Raw genomic sequence first — 19,892 nt, forward strand, 5'->3', positions numbered from 1 at the left:
ATATTAACATAAATAAATGGTCTGCATGTTTGGTAGTGTTCTTAGCAAGAGAATATGTCTATATCAGGAGATGTTTATGACTTTTGTTTTGATGCATACCTTGGGCCCTGGCAAGAAGGAAAACTTCTCTCCAAGTGTTATCAATGAGCAGCCATAGAAACTAATACCTCTTAAAGTGAGGGCTGATGATCTTCATCTTGGAGATAACTGTGCTGATTAGAAAGTACAAGAGGTTTTAGTGTTTTTCCTGAACTTACAGACTTACAGTACTATTGCCTATGGTTTTTTGCTCACAGCTTGGAAAGCTGGAGTAGGAGAACTATGCAGGAAATATCTTCATGACTTCTCTGCTAGCTTTCCTATTTTTCCTGTCCTCTAAAGATACCAGAATCAGTAAGGAAAGCCAAAATAAGTCTTCTCTATCAGCTCTTGCCACTGCTGTTGCATGTAGCTTTCTGAAGAGCTGTTAACTACATCTAAAAATGGAGAACTGAGAAAAGGAAAGCCGGGAAAAAAAAAATCTGTAAACTGTAGCTGTACAAATTATGTAGTAATAGATATACCAGTATTACAGTACCATGGAAAATATAGCTTCTCTTTTGTGTTGGATCATAACCAGTAAGGTTAGTAGCTCTATGTAGCAGTCATTCCTTTTAATAAATTTCTTAACCTTCAGAAATTTTAGATTATTATTCTGACATGATAGTAACAGATCTTGGGAAGTTTATCTTAAGCCTTAGGTTTCGAATCATTGTGAGTATGAACAAAAGTTTCCAAGTGAGGGTCCCTTTCAGAGCGTGCAGCAGTTCCACTGTAACCCTCGTGTCCCAGCAGGTCCTCTACCACCCAAGGCAAATGCTGGCTGTGACATAGATGGGTGAGATTATTTCTATCATTGTTGGCAAGTTAATAGAAGGTTTAGCACTGGTTTATCTGTCCTACCAGATGAAATGTTGGGTTGTGTAAGGAATGACTAGTATTCAGGTTGCATTCAAGTCAAAGCCTTCCTTCCTTTGGGAAGAAGATGGAGTGTCTTTTCCCTGGCTAAATACTCCAGGCTAGAAAACAAAACCCTTATGGGTTTCATAAATGTAGAGTAACATTGGGTAGCCTGACAGAGTTCAAGAAGCATTTGGACAATGCTCTCCGGCACATGGTGTGACTCTTGGGGTGTTCTGTGCAGGGCCAGGAGTTGGACTTGATGATCCTGATGGGTCCCTTCCAACTCAGCTTATTCTGTGATTCTGGGACCTCAGTAATCATTACAAAAAGTCTTATATTATGTTTTAGCCTTAATTCTGGTCAGCCTGAGCCAGAGAATTATATCAACACGTATCAAGAACTGCTATTTTAGGTCTACCTGAACTGAACTCCGAAACTGCTTTTATTTATTTGTTTGTTTGTTTTGTTTCCCTTTATTAGTAGGTCTTTGTGGTTCTAAGCACAAAGCCATAGCTGCCTGATTTGTAGTGTGTAAATTTCTGTTCTTCTGCTCTCTGTAGGTGAACACAGGGCACCGGTCACAGCTGAGTGTGTCAGGCCCAGAGGTGGGAAATCAAAGGAGTCAGACTTTGGAAAGCAGCCCTTTCATGTCAGACCTCCTGAGCGACGTCCCCTTTGCCCTCGCACCGCATGTGTTAGCAGTGCAGGGCACCCACAGTGACGTCCCTGACCGACTGCTCACCTACGACATCAACGATAATTTATCAAGGTTTTGGTATGACTTTACACTTGAAAATTCAGTGCTTTGTAATCCGTAGTGGTTTCTTTATTTTTTCTGCCTCTGTCAAGGAACAAGTCTTAAAGTGAAGATAAAGACTTATTTTAATTGACTTAGTATTTTGGGGGCCTGTCACTGGTATGTCAAATGGATTATTATTTACAACTGTGATATATTTCTTAGCTTTAAGTGAACTATAACTTACTATGTTAAATACTCCATTTATTTCCAAAGAACTCAAGCAGAAGTGTTTCAGTCTCAGTAGGAGACTGGCTGTTGGTATTTACTTCCATGAGGTAGGCTGCAGACACAAACAAACATTTCATGACTTTAGGAGGAAGTCTATGTCTCAACTGTTTTGTTCTTTCAATTAGTTACAAAACACACAGATCCCTTTACACATATTAAGATCACCTGTGATTTTGTACAGATAGAAGCCAATATTAATGCCAAAGCAATGCTGCTCTGCACTACTGGACAGACAGCTTTTCAGTGAAACCAAGTTTTAAAACTCAGCGTTAATTACAACCTCTTTAGTAATCATGAAGACTTAACAGAATTGTTTAAACTTACCAATTTCAAAGTGAAAATCAGTTGCTTCCTTCCCTTTTCCAGCAGATGGTATTTTGTCCATCTTATTTTGTGCCTGCCTGGAGAAGTTGTCCCCGCCTGCCTGTTGGCTGCTGTTTGTTCTCATTACCACATGTGTTCCTGATTTATATACAGATCAGCTTTTCCATTTTAACCTCTTTGCCCCCTGAAGAAGGAAATCTCAGGACACGTACTTTTAATGGTCACACCCTTCTTTTTTTAATTTGTGTGCCAGAGTTACAGATGGCAATGTTTAACAACAGGAAAACATTACATTGTTTCTTATCCAACTAAATTAAACTGCTGAATACCTAAACATACGTTCTCACAGACCACTGCATCCCCACTCACAAGCTTTGAGCATGTTTTTCCCAACTAAAACCAGAGCTGCTGTTCCACCAGCAGCAGCTCTCTGATGTCACATCATGATTTGTGATGAATAATGATCTGTGGCACACACTTGTTTTCTCTCTTGGGGTACAATATAGATATATATATTGTGCCAAATGTTAGTGGATATTTTCCTATATTTTTTATGTTCTGTGGTAGCTTAAAGTACATATATTTTCAGACTTGGATCCTCTTATAGTATTTGAGATAAATACTGTAAATGATGAAGAAATTACATGGTGAATATGTCTTAGATTGTTAAATATTAATGGTTTAGATTTTTTTAAATGTGTGTATTTAATATTTTTGACAGCTGTGTTCTTAAGTCTTTTGAAGTTATTGTTTCAAGGGGAGTATCTGTGCTGCACTCCAGTAAAAAGATGCCAAGTAATAATGAATTATTGTTCATATGTGAGAGTTATTATGTGGTTTCACCTATATTGTTTACTACAGCTCTGACCATTCAGCTTTCATGAGAACTTGAACCTGGAAATTCACTTTGAAAATCTTTCCGTGTAATTTGAAAACTGATGTCCTTCTAATAAAATATATCACACTCTCATCTGATGGATTCTGTGTGCTGTGTTGATGGCTTGCAGTGGTTTAGGTGGCATCCATGACAATGCTTGAAGAATAGTATGGCTGGGAGCTGGGAAGTACTCAGGCCTCCTAGAAGGAAGAGTTAATTTTATGAAGTTGTTCAGAACTGTTTTTTTTTTCTGAGTTTTTTAGTTAGCGCATACCCAAAGCACTAAAATAATTTTAATATTTTTTTATATCTAACAGTTAAAAAATGGATTATTCTACAAATAGCATGTTTCCGTTCAAGTTGTTCATTTTGGATGTGAAATGTTTCTGCAGCTCAGCTGGTCTAGAAGCACAACTGTAAAGCAAAGACCAACAAACTCACAATACAGGTTCTTTCTTTGATAGCTGACTTGGCGTGGAAATTTTTGCATTCAGTTTTTGCCTGAAGTTATACAATTTATCTAAAATAATTATATCTTGTCAGATTTGAGCTCTGTTGCACTCACAGGTGTCCTTTCAAAAGGAAAGGAGAAGCAAAGGAGAGTAAGGAGGAGATTGTATTCACCATGATGAGAAATGTGGACAGCAGATTTAAACATTTGGCCTTCATCCTTAATTGTCTTCTGTGAAGGGTAAAATTTACAACCAGCAAAGAACCACTAATGAGCAAGGGTGCTGGGAAGGTGTCTCCTGATTGCCCTCTCTTTAGCAAAAGCTGGGGCTCAAACCTCTCTCTTGTGTGAGATCATCCCTAAAATTGGATTGATGCCTCATGGCGCGTGTTCAAAGGTAAATCAAAGAGCAACTGCCTCCAAAGCAGCCTGACTGCTCAGCAGGCTGACTGAGAGATGGTCCCTACAGACAAGTCCCTAGTGACAAACCCAGAAATGGAACCAGATAATGCCATGTCCAGCAGGTCAGTCAAGGCAGTGGTTAAAGATCCAGTTTCTGCTGTTTTCTGTAAAGTATGATCCAAACCCTGATATGGCAGCCAGCAAATATACACCTGTGTGGTCACTGAGGAGAGAGTTTCACCCTAAAGCACCTAAAGGAAAAATGCAAAGAGCATATTCACCATGGCAATTAAAGTATCTCAAAATAACACACAATTTATTGCGTTTTTAGCTGGAGAACCTGTTACATTCACAAAAGGACTAAAGCAGCCTCCTGGGCAAGGTAAGCGGGTCGTTCTGAACAATAGCATAAAACTGGAGCTTGAGAAACTACCCTCCTCCCCACAACCACCCTTTTGTTATGACACCATAATTCATCTTGCTTTGGGTTTTCTCTGCTCAGCCAAGTGAGTAAGGAGAGGAACCAGAAGTGCAACTCCAAGGGGTAACTCCTTCCCTTCCTGAGTAACTGCAACTCTTCTACTGATGACAGGGCAATTCCAGATTAACCAGATTTGAAGCCAGAGACTGTGCAACAACAGAGGCGGAATACTGTCCTTAAATTCCAAAGATAGACTCCTGTTTGATGCTATAGGAAGACAAAGGTTTAGTAAGCCAAGCTGAGTTCATTCAGCCTACCCTGATGTGCCGCAACTTTTCATCAACATTAAGCCTGGCTTTCTGTAATGTGCTTACAAAGTTAGAAAGTATGTGTGTTAGGCCTGACTTCTTCCCTTCAATATATCAAATTCCTTAAACTAAGAAAAATTATTTAACTTCATGTATCCTCCATTGAAATCGTATTCTTTCTTTACCAGTAGATATTTATGTTCTTTGAGTCTTCTAGAGAACTACTACCTCTTTCTTTTCAATGTCCTTCTGAGAGGTGAGTTCCCACTGACACTTTCTTAGCTGTCCTGACTGAATCACAGCCATGGAAACTGAATGAAGTGGAGATGGTAAGAATATGGTGACACTATCTGGTGATCTGAATCAGGACATAAATCAGTATCATGTCCCGTAGTTTTTTTTGTGTACATGTAGTAGACAGCACAATGGTCCCTAATGCCTCTCTACATTAACATAAGTAATGGGAGAGTTACAGTGAGAGTTACAGTGGATCACATAATCCATTGAACATTTTGGAACAGATACTTCTTTTTAGTCTGCAGGCTTCCATGCAGTATTCTTTCTAAAGAGTTTTACTCCAAAAAAAGGGTCAGAGAATATTCAATTAAAGTTTACTTTCTGGTGCAGTATCAGAGTAGCTCAAAGAACTTTGCTGTATCACAGCTCAGTGTTTTGTCCCTTCTGCAGAAGCAAAAGTGTGTCTGTATGGTTCATAAAATAAACCAGAAGTTGTAAAGCTTTCAGCAGGTTATGATGAGATGTTGGAGAAGCCTTTTTTTAATTCTGTTGCAAAAGAGAGTATCTAGTGATGGAAGTGGAAGTTATGGTGACCCCAGAAGGATGCAGCAGCTGTAGACCAGAGACAAGAGAGGGCTTAGTTCTGCCAGCCAATTCAATTCACTTTTCCTTGCTGCAAAGATAAAATAAACTCTTGAGATCAAAGATTTAATTTACAAGGCTGTCCTCTCAAGTCAGTTGACACATGTACTTCAATAACAGAACATGAAAGAAACTGCTCACAAGCAAACAAAAAAAAAGATGAGCCTTGATTATAAACATCCTTCATCCAACTCTTTGTGGCTATCAGCATTATGGTTAGAGTAGCCTCTCACATCCAAATGTTCATGTAAGTGTTCTGGGAGGTCAGCTTTGGGCATCCATCTAAATCTCACTGGAAAAGAAGCAGATGGGCTCAGAAAACAAAGCCCCAGGTGAAATAACCCATCACAGAGAGAAGAGAATTACATTTTTAAAGCAATCCATATTAGTAGAGCTTTAGTCTGACCACTGTGTCAGCCTTTTTATGAATAGTTCTGTTATTTATCTGGGGTTTTTTTAAGAACATGAAGCAATGTGTGACGTATTGTGAGCTGCAGTGTAATTTCCTTTTTCAGCTGCTTTTAGAAACTACTGGTGCATCTGCTTGGCTTATTCTTCTCTTAAAGACACTTTGAGATTCCTGCATTTTGATCCCGTAGATTACTCTGATTTTGCTGATGGTATGTTTAGATAGGGCTTATGTGGAAGACTTAATATTTGTCTTATCAATTGATTCAAAGGATCTTTTTGTTGTTATTATTTGACTTGTATGCCTTCTGCAGTTCTCCTTCAGTTGCCTCACAAATAAAAAACATTTACAATTCTCCCTCTGTTTGTTAGGGTGGAATAGAACATATGCATTAAATTTATCCCAGAAAGGACTGCCAAATTTTATTTCAAGTAATCTTACAGTACTTGCAGATATTACATATTATTCATAGTACAATTATGGCTAAAATTGGATACATGGGTTAATGTTCTCTGTCTTTTAATGTAGTTCCATTCATGTTGTAATTTAACTTCTGTTTTGGGGGCAAAGTAGGAAGGTGGCATAATGGCAATTGATACTGGATTAGTAGGGGAATTTAAAACTACTTCATTTTAATATGTACTTCATTTTTACCAGATGTAGTTTGCAGTATATACACCTACTCAAAAATCAAGTTAAAATAACTGCTTCAAAACTAGAAGTTGCTGTCAGCTTATTAAATGGCATCAATTAAGAGGCTATTGATTGAGAAATTTAAATATACTGTTTTGCTGTAGATCTCTCATATGCTTTAAAATAGAAGTCAGTATTAGGATTCATCTTGAATCCTAGTATTACACACTGAAGACAAATTTTAATCCTAGGACAGCTGTAAAAACTAGAGTGACTGAATGAACAAAGATGGCTGACGTATTTTTGTTTGCTTAGAGGCTAGCTAGCTAAATTATTTTGTATTACAGTTATTCCCATAAGAAATTTTGTGTAGCACTGTTCTTACAGCTATTGATTTGTACAAATCTGAGAGAAACTGTAGGAATAAAGCCATTTTCCAGATTTTGTCCAAAACTGTTCACCTTTACATTTAAGACTTCTGAGTCTTCTCAAACTAACCCTCTTCACCACCATGTCTGATGGCTGTCTCTTCTTCCAAAGAAAGCTGTGCCCTATTTTAGAAACATCAGTATCTAGGAGATACTCTGCTCCATCCAGCTGGGACTGGCAGATGATTTCTGGCATGGGGCATATCCTGGTAGACAGACATCTCCAGAGTGGTAGTCCTTAAAGAAAAGGATATTGTACATAGATAGCCTGTGGGTAAAAGCAATGCAGACCTGACCAGCTTCCATTCCTGTCCCCTACATGAGCAGCCATGTGATCACAGATACTTGACACAGCTCCTTTAAGCATGAGAAGTGCTGCTGAAGTCAAACTCTGTCTTCTTGCAACACAATTTGCCTTTTTTTAACCTGAGCAAGTTCATCTTTTGGTGATCTGCCAGTCTCAGCAGTTTGCCTGTGCCATTTCACTCTGCCGAGACCAGGAAGGGAGATTACAGACATGATGCTATAGGCCATCTCCTAGAATAGGAAGTCATCCCAAGACTGATCTGTTCACCAGAGACGTCAAAAAGACATCAGAGAAGGCTTGCTCTGCAAGGCTCTCCTGTAGCAGTGGAAGTCTCTGGCTATTCATAAGACTACATTCACAGTGTCTCAAAAAATGACTTTCTGGTATTAGACTGGATTTTATAGTCTTCATGGCACAGAGCAAGGAAAGTGTTCCCAGTGTGTCTTTGGCAAAAGCAATTTAGCTGTATGAAGATTATTTTCTCCTATGTAGTTGGGAAGAATAAAAGTCACCTAGTACACCCTTCTTAAACAGATGAGGTAATTCAACTGAAGGATAAAATCTTACTTGGAAATTTGCAAATAGGTTATTCTGTTTCTAGATAACTTGCAATTAACTGAACAAAGCCTTTCTGGCACCTTCTGCCTCATCTTGCTTCAAAGGGTTATTCTGGCTTGTGCACAAACTAATATTCTGCTCCTCCAAAGAAACTATGAAGATAATGCTGAAAAAGTTCTCGTTTGAAACATCATCCACTTCTGATATATCACTGTAGCCTGGAGAGCACTTCTGATAATATCGCTGCAGTCTGGAGATCATGACCCAGGAATTTGTCAGTTTCTAAGGGAAGAGTCCATTCTCTTTTAGGGTTTACTCTGAAACTGGTGTCAAAACAGGTAATCTGTGCAAAACAAACCGGATCAGTATAGGCATTGCAGGAGCAATAGTAGAGGAGGGAAGACATCCCCACAGTGAGACTGAGTGTAGAGCACTGGTGACATTGGAATACCCTTAGCTTTTGATCAGGGAGAAAAAACAAACAAAAAAACCAAACAAAAACCAAAACAACAAAAAAAAAACAGGTGGCAATTTGGCACTGTGCTCTTATATTTAAAAATATTGAAGGTCTACTTTGCAATAGGTGACAGAAATGTTTTTGAGAACACAGTAACAAAGCAATGCTTGGCTCATTCAATTTACCTTTTCCCCTCATATGTATCTATTGATCTTAAAACTCCTCTGACCTAGAGAAAGCCTCTTCCCCAGTGTTTATTACATTACTAAGATGATGAAATTTGAGGTAAACAGAGAAGAGGAATGATTCTTATCTGAGGATTTCCTCCCTTGAGCCTTTTGTCCCAGATACATCCAACCTGGCCTTACAGGTGCCTTTCCTGAGTGCCTGATGGTGTGCTGCTGGCTCAGATCAGGCCAGAAAGTCTAAGCAGGGAATTTCTCAGACACAGATTTTCTCTCTTCTCTGCTTCCTCCATGCTGACGTGCTTAATTACAATCCCAGTCATCTGAATTTCCATCTGCTGGGAGGAGAGATGGGAAAGAGGAGCTCTTTGTCCACAATTAAGATGAGAATAACCCTCTGGCTTGTCCTCTCTTCCTTTGGCTGTCTATGCAGGGAGCCAGCTGCTGCCAGAGAGCTCCAGCAGCATGCCTGGAACAGGACAAAGTTATCTCAGCTTTTTTGTCCTTCTTCTCTCCCTGTGAATTATGTCTGCAGAGATCAGAACTGTCACTAGCAGTGGAAGGCTATTATTCCCATTATAAATGAGAATTAATTTACTTTTAAATAAGTATTTTGATTTGTTCAAAGTGTTTAAGACCTGATGTGGTCTGGGGAAGATTCAGTGGGCTGTTTCTTTGCTCCAAATATAATGAAAGAGCTGGTCTGTTGCCAGCCACGGAGGAGGCAGGAGGAGGAAATTAGAATATGCAGCATTTAAGGAAAAAGTCAGATAAAAATAAAACTTAATTCTGTACATACAGTTTTACTCATGAATTGAACTGCCTTTCAGAGAAGGGAGATGGAGAGGAAGTTAATTTATAATGACCACATCCTAAAATGGATTGAGGTGGAATTCAGAACATACTGCTTACTTGTAGGCCAGCAATCAGAGTTTTTCAATCTGCTGCTTCCTCCAAATGTGTGAAAAAACAGCCTTGTGGGTTCACATAACTGCTCAGTTGCCAGTTGGTGCTACATCTTGCCCTCAGCACAGTGATATTTTATGCACAGATAAAAAAAGCAGTTTTAGAAGAAAAAAGAGATTTTTATATGAACTTGTATTTCTGCAAAGTTGTATTTTATACCATCATAACTAAGAACAGGATTTGTCCTAAAGATCATAGCAAAATTAATGTAAAGGGTACATATACAGAGAGTGTGGATATATATTATGTATGTGTCTATATATGTAGGTATGGATAGATATACAATGTGATTATTCACAAAAGAGTGAATTCCACTTTGAGCAAGACTGGTCTTAAGTTTCTCCAGAAAAATTTTCTTGTGTACTTATCATTCAGATATCAGAGGTTTCATGTGGCTCTACTGCCTGAAAACCTGTGTTGTTTTGCCATATCTGCTGTTAATAACACAGTTACCAGACAGTCCACATGAAAAAATACAAGGTTTTTTTTTAATGCCACATGAAAAAATAGTAGTTGAAATTTTTCCAGTTGTAATTTGTGTGAAGGGGCAAAGAGACTATTTACACAGAAAAAAGCTGCAGTTTCCAGACCTGATTTTTTCCTTATTCCGTGTGAACCATGTGCCTTTAAGAACTGCTCTCTATCCTCATAATTCCTTATTACAGGAAATTGCAGTTGGCAGCAATCAGGTTAAGTATTTAAATATTTTATATTTAATTGAGGGGATTAAATTCACATTTCCAATTTAAAATGTTTTCCCATCTTAGCTACAAAACCTGGTTGTATGTTTTAAAGCTTTTTAAAAATGTCAATACTGACTTAATGTGAAAACACATTGCTATCTTTTTCTTGTCATTTAAAGACAGACTCATTCTCTTGCAGGCACCAGATTATTTATTATTTCAACTGCTGCCTTTTCTTCATTCTCCTTCTCTATCCCCTTTCTTATGGTTGACTAAGTGTCATATGTGGAGAAAATCCTCATAATGAAATTGCTGGCAGAATATGATCCCCCTTGGTAGGGGATTGCGTCCAGCTCTTTTTTTGTAGTCTGCATTTTCCTATTTTTATTTTTTTAGTCAAAATGACTTCGATATTTCCAAGTACAAGGCTTGGGGAAAAGGAATTGTGCTGACCTCTTCTTTGAAGTACGATTAAAAAAAGGACAGGGAGAAAGTTATTAAAATGTGGCTGCCTTCCATGCTTTTTAAAAATGTGCTATTTGTGTGTGCAGTGCCTGCCAAGGAGTCTGTCTGCATCTTGTGTGTTCCAGTCAACAGTGCACGCCCCGCAATTGCATCTCATCTCCATTTTCGGGCAACTCCGTCTCACCTTTTCTCTGCTCTTAGCAAATATCTGAGAATTTCATCGCTACAGTCATCTGTGCTTTTTTCATAGTGGTTTCAACTCTCAGCTGCTGGGGCAGCTGAACCCCAGTGCTGTTGATAGCCCAGGTGGGGAGGCACTTCGAGCCAATGGGGTGGACTTTGGGGCAAGAGCTGGATTAATGTTGTCTTATGGTTGACTTCCTTTTTTAAATCTAGACCATTAAAGCCATTTCATTCTAATCTAAAAGAGCATGAATGTTGCAAGGCTATGCATGGCATGGGAGTTGTGCTGCTTTGTGGGGAAATAGTCTCCATGCGGAGTATTCCCAGAAGCTCAGCAAAGCGGCTGTTGCCGCGGGGTTCCTAGAAGGCAGTGATGCAGGAGCTGTGCTTTGCAGGCCAGCACATTCCTCTAATTGCCAGCTTTGCTGCCACAGATTGGAGCCTGCAGCCCCTCGCTGGGTTCGCCTGCTGATCCTGGAGACAGAGTGATCATTGATCTCAGTGGAAACAAGGAGATCAATTGGGAACCAGGAGGTTTTTTTGATTATGAAAGCAAAATTTTGCTTCCGTGACTGTGTCCCATTTCCAAGCTCCTGCTGGATCTGAACTCTGCTCCTCGTGGATGCAGACTCCTACCTCCTGCCCCAATTGCTAGTAATTACACATCTCATTCAGGGGTCAGAAAGACTTACTTCTTTCTTGAGATACACACCCAAATTGTACCCTGGGTGCACATCAAGATGAGGCCATGACATCTGTGGTGTTTTCCCCTACTTTGCCTTTGTTTGCAAGGAGTGTGTGCAGATAGAGGAAGAGTTGTTCTGCATTTCATCAAATCCCCACCTGAACCAGCAGGGAGCCAGGCCTTCAGGACACAGCTTTCTGCATCCCAGAGCATCCTTTCCCAAGTTCACACTCAGTGGCAGTCTGATGGCTTTCAGTGAGGGCCTCTTCATCCTCAGGGTTATATCCTCACCTTCCTCCTCTGTTTAAAGAGAAGGATATGCATTCAACCTTTATATAACTGGTTATAACAAATGGAAGGTTTTAAGAAAAACAGCCAGAGAAAGATCATTTGAGTACAGTCTGTTCATAGCCAAAACCATTAGAAAACAAATGTTTCCAGGTGTTGCTCGGAGTGAAGGATGAAGTAAGCCTGATGGCATGGGCAAACAAGTTCTTCATGCTTGGGTTCAGCCCAGCAGCCCTGCGGCTCCCTGTGTGCCTCAGGCAGACCAGACAAATCTCCTCACATGGTGAAATGCTGCTCCTGGGCTGGAGGTGCTTGGCAAACCCTCATATCCCATGGGGACCAAAGCCTTGGGGCATTTTGATAGCTGACAGGGCAAACTTCAGATCAATCTGCTGCTCTCCAGGGGCACTTGTAAGCTGTCTCAGGGTGGACAGGGTGTAATGGCAGTTTCTTAACCTGCTGAGCAAGGATGCCGTGGGAGCATGCAGTAATGGAATAGCTGGCTTTGAAATTCACACAGGAGGGTTGCATCCACAGAGGATGGCAGGTTTTCAGAATATTCTGAGCCCTGTCCAGCCTCTTAAATAGAGATCAGTTTAAGATGACACTCAGGGTACCACACTTTGTTATTGTTTAGAATAGTAATTCTTCTCACTAGCTCTGTCTGTATTACAGCAAGTAATGCTCTCCAAGAGGAGTGGATCTGTAGAGTAAAAAACACAAGGCTGAAGGCTTAACCTCCACTCTTACACACATCTCTGGTTTAGACTGCTGTTGCTCTTGCCCTACTGGCTGAATGTCCTCTGGATTACACATCCCATATTCTGGTTTAGTTTCACCCAAAGGGAAACCAGCTTGCCTGCTCCAAGATGACTTAGCGATTGAAATATAAACATGGTAAGTTGGAATTCTCTGGAGACAGAGTCCCAAGCTGAAATACTGATGTGTGTGCACCCCTTGTGTCTAAATAGGGCTTCACTGCAAGAGCTCAGCAAGCTCAGACTCGAGCTCAGGAGATGCTGAAGTTGTTCTTGTGAAATCATAAACCAGGGATTTATTATGGCAATTACATAATAATTGTGTAATTGCTACAAAAGTAGGATTTGTCATAAAATCAGATATCCTCTTAGCTTTTCAATGCAGATCAGATAACAATACTTTTATTCAAGAATAATATCTAATGTCCTACATTAATTTGTTCTCTGGATATAATGAAACACTACTATAAATTATTCTGAAATTGCTTCGATTTCTCCATACTTCACCTTTTATACATGTAAATGTTGTGGAGACAGATGTTATATTTTTGGACAATTTTTTAAACTTACTATTCCAAACTGAAAGGAAACAAACTCAAAATGGAACGAAACAAGAAACAGGTCACTTATGGGTTTACATTACTTAAAACTGTAAAACAATGCAAAATGTCTTTTCTACTTTTAATTTTTATGGAAGTAATTTTGAAAACAAACTAAAACAAAATATCTATAGCTATTTTTAAAGACAAAATACTCTTTTCCCTGCAAGTTGAAATTTACCAGAATAGTAAAGCATGTGAAGAGTTTAAATTTTGATGATTATTGACTTTCCAGTGGAAAATATTCTCAGTAAAACTGGTTAGTTTCTTCTTTAAAAGCCAGGAGGAAGAGAATATTTAGTTGGAAAATGTCTTACCTATCCGAAAGGAAGAGCAACTATAAAGTTTTAAAACCTCCTCCAGGTTCTTCACCATCACTATCTGAGATAACCTTCTGACTGCCACTATTTGTGAGCTTTGTGATGAGGAGTTTTTAACTGAAGAAAGAATGAGGAATGTGAATTGTGTTTTGTGTATGATGCACATTGCTTTCATAACTTTTTCCTGATCACACCATAAGACAAAACACAGGTTGGTAGTTTACTAAGAGTTTTGGTCCAGAGAAGAAACACTTTTCATTATACAGCCTTCAGATGTAGCTCTGTGAACTCCTATATTGATATATGCAGCTTTATATGACTCCCATATTTCTATGGCTTCTATATTGAGCAGCTTTATATTTCTCCTGTAAACAGTCATCTCCCCTAATCCATACTGTATGGAACAATTTGAAAATAACATTATTAATGGGAAGGTAGTCCCCCACCGAAAGCATAATCACATTTGAGTTTAGAATATAATAATAAACTGAGCATGCTGCCTGGATCTCACTTGCCTATTTCTCTTCTACAAAAGGATATTTGGGCTATGGATAATTTAGAAACAAATAGTATTATATTATTGATCTCTAATCTCCATGGTTACTGGGCTCCTCCAGTTTCATCTTGGCTTCTACCTAATTAAACCTTGTTACACATATAAAGCAGCACAAGACAGAGTGGGCTGGAAATGTGGGAATCATTACAAAAGACAAAGAGGGTAATTTCCTTTGTTTTACACCTTGGCATAAGCAGCAAAGCTGTTTTGTCTTTACATGTGGAATTGGTGAGAAGAAAGGAACACTGTGCTCAAACACCAAGTTTGTGCAAGTGAGAGTGCACTGAAGTTAATGGTGTGCTGGTTGGATTTAGGTCCTGATATTTGTCCATTGTGTTGTTATAGACCTTTCTGCAACTTCCCACTTATTGTCACACTGGGATCTGTGAGAATTCCACCAGCTCAAGATTTGCTCTCTTATAATGTCACTTTAAAGCAGTGGAAGGTACCCAGCCTTCTACAGTTAAGTTTTTAAACAATTTTTTTTCTTCTTGCCATATGAAAGACCCAGACAACCAACAGGAGTGTTATTGCTATTATTATTTAAAAAACAAAGCATAAAAACGCCTATACATATAATACGAAGTGCCCTAAAATTAAGCTTTCCCACACCACCACCTCTATTTTTCAGTTACAGTAATCTCAAACAGTTCTTGGAGCAACAGTGCAGGAAACTTTAAAGCAAACTTCAGTGAATTTTACTTTTTTAACAAACATATTTCGAATACTCTTCTATGTCACCTTTGAACTGACCAGAAGCAGGTTAGTCCTCTTCTAGATACCTTGAGTCCAAGCCGTCTAACTACTTTAAATTGCAAATAGAAATTAGTGGAGGATGTTTTTGCCTCCTAATTGAAATAATTTGAAAAAAAATCTCTGTTAGTCTCCATACACTGATTATTCTTTCACTTTTCCTTATCAGGCTCTTTTCCATTTACATTTAGTTTCCCTGTTTCTGGATTCAATTTCCCCTAGCTTCATCTTTGTGGAATATTTATCCTGCCACCAGCTATTCCCCAAGGCTGTGGATATCTGCTTTCCAATCTAGCTGCAGAGGTAACTGCTCTGAAGGACATGGTCACCTTTTCCATGGCAGCTACCAGAGGGCTCACCGTCTGCTCCTTCTCCTTGCATTCCTGCATATTTTCAAAGAGTAAGGTACTACCTGTTAGCCCAGTAAATATTTCAATACTCTCTGGCCACTCTCCTCCCTGTCTATTTCTTAAAAGGCTCTTTCAAGATTCCTTACCAAATAAAGCATGTTAATGACTTTTTTATTCTTTTTCCACTGTAAGTTTACTCCCAAATATGGTATTTTTGGCATGTGTCATGGCTCAAGGCTCCTAGTGGAGTGGATACTTACAACTAGGAGCAGATATTAAAAAACAAAAATGGGATTTACAAAGAAGATTCTTCTACATAATGCATCTCAGAAAAAGTACCAGAAATGAAAGCATTTAAATACACAAGAGCCACGAAGTTGTTAAACAAAGATGCTTAGGTACTACTGTAACCACAGAAGGATCATAAGCAACAAAAAGATCCACTTTTGGAACACAAAGTATATACAAGACTATAGAAAACAGATCATTCAGCATATGGAAAGAGGATTTGTGGATGTTTTTGGCTACAGAAAATCTCAAAAGCTGACAATAGGAATCATTCCAGAACTGCAGTTAAATGGCACTTCCATAAAAAACAGTGAAGCAACAATATCATTCTATCTACATTTGTGCATCATTGCACATTCCTTGCCCCAAATGTCTAATTCCCTCAAAAATTCCACCTTTAAAAGAAAAAGAGTGGCCAAGAATCAAGCTCAAATAAACCCACTAGTGAGAACTGAAAACTGAAGTTTGCACAGTCAGATCTTTGGAAAATTACCACGAGATGTATATATTAAAAATTATAAAAGATGGCTCCAGAAATCAGAAAGACTAGGTCTGTGTCTTCACTTCTTCTGAAATAAGAATAATAAATTGCAAAATGTGCAAGGTTAAATCACATTAGAGAATTCTCATAAATTATATATTACATAGTTGGACATGAAACTGTTAATACAGGAAAGCTTCAGAGTACGGGTTTCCAATTTCCACTTTATGAATTTTTGTCAGCACAGCTTCCTGTGGTCAGATGACGTCTCCTGTCAGTGCCAGACTTTTTTCCCCAAAATACTTAATTGAATTTTAATGACCTGCAGAAGCTCACACACCGGTGCTTTGTTGAAAGGCAGTGCTAGACCATTCCAATTTTTTGTTCCTGATTGTACCTTTGTGATTTCTTACTATATTAATTCTTGTAAGCATATCTAATTTTCTCACTGAAGACTTAACCACGTGAGCCTTAATTAAACACATTAGTAGTCATGGAACAATTAACGTAAGTCTTCCACAGAAAGAATTGATCCACTGGGAAAAAGAGCTGAACAGTGAGTGTACTGTGTGCTAGCACTTTATTTACAGAGGCCACGCTGAGAAAACCCAAAATCAAATCAATACCAGTTTGCCTAAAGAAGAAACTATCATGCCTCGTGGACTGAGTCACTAAAGTCTTCTTCTTGCCTATTATTCTTAATACATAGCTGCTGTCCTGGAACTTAATCAGAATTCATGAAGCTGCTAAGGTCGAGGAAGATTATTGATCTGATTAAAGATGTAACGGCACCAAACCGAGAAGATGGAGCTTCCAGAGGAAAAAGAGGATGGGAGCCTCCAGGGCAAGCCAGGGCAGCTACACTTCACTCTGCTCTTAGCTTACACTGCCATGAGAAACCAGAGGCATTTCTCTTTCATGGATCAGGAGCTTCAAAGCCAGGGCACAACTGCCCCATGTTGAGCACCTACATCTCTCCACCTACAGATGCAAAATATGCCTGCCTGGTCATCATCAACAATATTTTAATTAACTTTGGAGGCTTAATTCCTTCTTTGGTTAATCCCGGCTAATGCTACTGGAAACAAAGGAGTGGCATAGGTGTAGCCGGATGGGAATTTGGAAATTGTAGGTTACAAGGATGTTACAGATGGCCTGACTTGACTGACACAGCTGGTACTAACATAGAGAGAAATCATCTAGGTATACTTTTGTATGGTTTTTTTTCTGTGCAAACTCTAGGATGCAAATTAATTGCTATATTTATAGAAAATGTTGAGTGATAACAGTGGAACTAGAATTGGGAGCATTTTTTATCTGTTGCCAAACTGAAAAAATAAATTTGTTTAGACTGGCCCAGAATACTTTTCCATGAGGAAAAGAAAAACTACAGAAGTTCCAATTCTAGTAAGTTATTCCTTTTGACAGGAAATTGCTTGTTTTATTCAGAAGTAACTAGAACAAGAGGAATCAAAGCACTCAGTTCACAGAATTTGGAGTTGTGGGTTCCCCCTACTGAACACTGGCATGGTTATGCTGCTTCACTCACTGAGGTGCGAGAACCTGGATTAAATTTGGACAGATCCTTCAGCCTCAGGAGCCAGTATATTTGGAGCTGAATCTCCCTCAGTCTCTCCTGCTACAACTCTTCCATCCCCCCTCTGTATAAAATGCATATTATTTCAGAGTGATGACTTTGAGCTCCTCCTCCCTTTTCCCCTGCCCTGCCTGAATAGGTGCTGCTCCCCTTGATGTTTATTCACATGCACAAAATACATCCCTATCAGGAGCAGCAACTTGGGACCTCACCCCACGAAGAAATATACCATGGTAATTAAAGGACTAATTTAGGTAGGAAATTAAAAATTTCAATTCAAATAATCTCATGAAAAGGAAGATCTTGGCCATACAGCTCCCAAGTTCTGCATCATTCAGATGCCAGGTATTGCATCAAATGAAGCACAAGCCTCTTCATTTCCTCCTCCAGCTTTATTTATCTAGGTAAAAAAGCCAGCTGAAACTATTTGGCAAATCTGATGCAGATTAAAGTGGATGGAAACTAAACCCAGTACTTTTGATAATTGCTGTAGTCATCTAAAACATTCACCCAGCTGAACACCACAGTGGTGTTCTTACAGCACACCTGCTCAGGCAGGATTGTCAAGCTAAACTGGAATTCATTTTATCTCTCCACTGCAGGTGAAAATTAAAACTTAAAGCCAGAAAGAAGTAACACATGTCTCCCGGCCAGCAACCACTCTCTTGATAACAGGTGACATGCAGCTGGTCTTATCAGGGTAAAAGCTGCTGCCAGAGAGTTAAGAAAGAATTTTTGGATTCATTTCCATTGCTAAAGGTGGCAGATTGGTGCTGCATCAGCTGGGTGAGCCGTGCTGCTTGGAGAAATCCTTTCTGGCTCCCTATTCTTTCCAGAAATGGTCCTTTCTATTGTGGTGTGTCCTTACATGCCAGCCCAGACCATTCTTTGGTTGGTGAGGGGGAACCACATCCTCCAGCAGGGAGAGAGAGAATCCCAAGCCCTTGCTCCCTGTGCTTGTCCTCCAGGAATGCATTGCAGTGATGGAGCAGTGAGTTGAACCAGAGTGTGTGCAAAGGTCTCATGCTGTGCTTGAATTTCATGTCAGTGATTTATTTCCCCAAAATCATGGAACAGGTTTACCCTCAGTTCCCCAGTGTTATTCAGGTAGTGTCATAGATTATTTTTCCACTTACAATGTGTATATTCTGTATTTATGATTTATCTGACTTATTTGAGAGATGTTTAATTATGAAAAGGAGACACAACTTCATCAAGAAAGTTATTAGAAAAAGGCCATCTCAATATTAACTAGTATTTATGGAGTGTGCCCCATTGCAAAGATGAACTTTATTCTGATTTTCCTACATTAGAAAAGCAAACCTTTGCCTCTTGCAACAGTCCTTTGAAATCAACCTTCATAATTTCTATGGAGTGAGGTCTAACCTTATCTTGCAGCTGTGGATCACCTGTGTCAACCCACATATGTCATGTATGTTTTAAGCAAATAATTTCATGCAAAGTGTTTTATTTCAAGACTGAAATATTGTTCCAGGACAGGTAATATAAGAGTGAGGCCAGGTGGGTGGACCTCTGAAGGATTTTTTGCAAGGCAAGGCAGGGACCATGATAAAGCTCTCTCTGATCTTCCAGATGTGATTGTAAAAAGACCAATGAAGAGAGAGAAAACTTACCTTAAGATGCAGCAAACACCTTGTTCCCATTAATAATCCATGCAAGTCCACTGTGTGTAGAGCAGTATTTATCCTGCACAAGAAGTACAAGATAATCTCAATATGGGCTGAGAAACAGGAAATATCTGTTCAGGGAAAGAAGGAAAAAAAATAAATAAAAGCAATGGGACAACTACGGAGTATGTCCTATCAACAATAAGTATATTCAAAAATAAACACTTCAGAAAGGCTGAACTGCCTTAGGTGGAACTTCCTTGTCTTTCCAGAGCAAATGTACTATAACTAGTACCACAGACATCTTCTAAGAGATCATGTATAGTCTGAACCATTTAGGATTGATTTGGTAAAACATGAAAAAGTGTCTCATAGAAAATCCATTGACGTTTTATTGTTGTGAATAGCTACACATTTTCTCTACGTGTGTCACATACTTAGTAATTGAGGAAGAAAATAAGATATGTGGATACAAAACTTAACTCATAATTCTGATTCTCATCATCCAATTAATTTATTGTAGAAGAATCTTGTTTCTCAAATAAGCCATGGACTACACCAGACTTTTGATGAACCATTATTATTTATAGGATTGCAGTAGATTGAAATCAAGGTTTCTCTTTCCAAAGTGCTGATACATAACAGAATTTGGCACATCAAATAACTTCTTTGTTTTTCTTAAAA

General features: G+C 39.0%; 1 protein-coding gene and 1 long non-coding RNA gene across 5 annotated transcripts in view; one reads left to right on the forward strand and one right to left on the reverse strand.

Annotated features, from left to right (window-relative positions):
* Positions 1-3,263, forward strand: part of UMAD1 (UBAP1-MVB12-associated (UMA) domain containing 1) — a 77,731-nt gene extending 74,468 nt beyond the window's left edge. For all 4 annotated transcript variants that reach the window (XM_085050793.1, XM_085050792.1, XM_085050795.1 and 1 more), the window contains exon 4: positions 1,503-3,263. In XM_085050793.1, coding sequence (XP_084906919.1) covers positions 1,503-1,760 — 258 coding nt within the window. In that variant the 3' untranslated portion in view covers positions 1,761-3,263. The remainder of the gene's footprint in view (positions 1-1,502) is intronic.
* On the reverse strand, positions 2,506-19,629 carry LOC146441008 (uncharacterized). Its single transcript, XR_014849749.1, has 3 exons — positions 19,215-19,629; positions 11,749-11,890; positions 2,506-4,274 (listed from the first exon to the last, which is right to left on the reverse strand). It is a non-coding gene; the product is annotated as an uncharacterized LOC146441008 (long non-coding RNA).
* Positions 19,630-19,892: the final 263 nt, after the last annotated feature.

Source organism: Lichenostomus cassidix, chromosome 2 (assembly GCF_008360975.1).
Source record: "Lichenostomus cassidix isolate B80296 chromosome 2, HeHo_3.0, whole genome shotgun sequence".
In the NCBI taxonomy this organism is placed as follows: Eukaryota; Metazoa; Chordata; class Aves; order Passeriformes; family Meliphagidae; genus Lichenostomus; species Lichenostomus cassidix.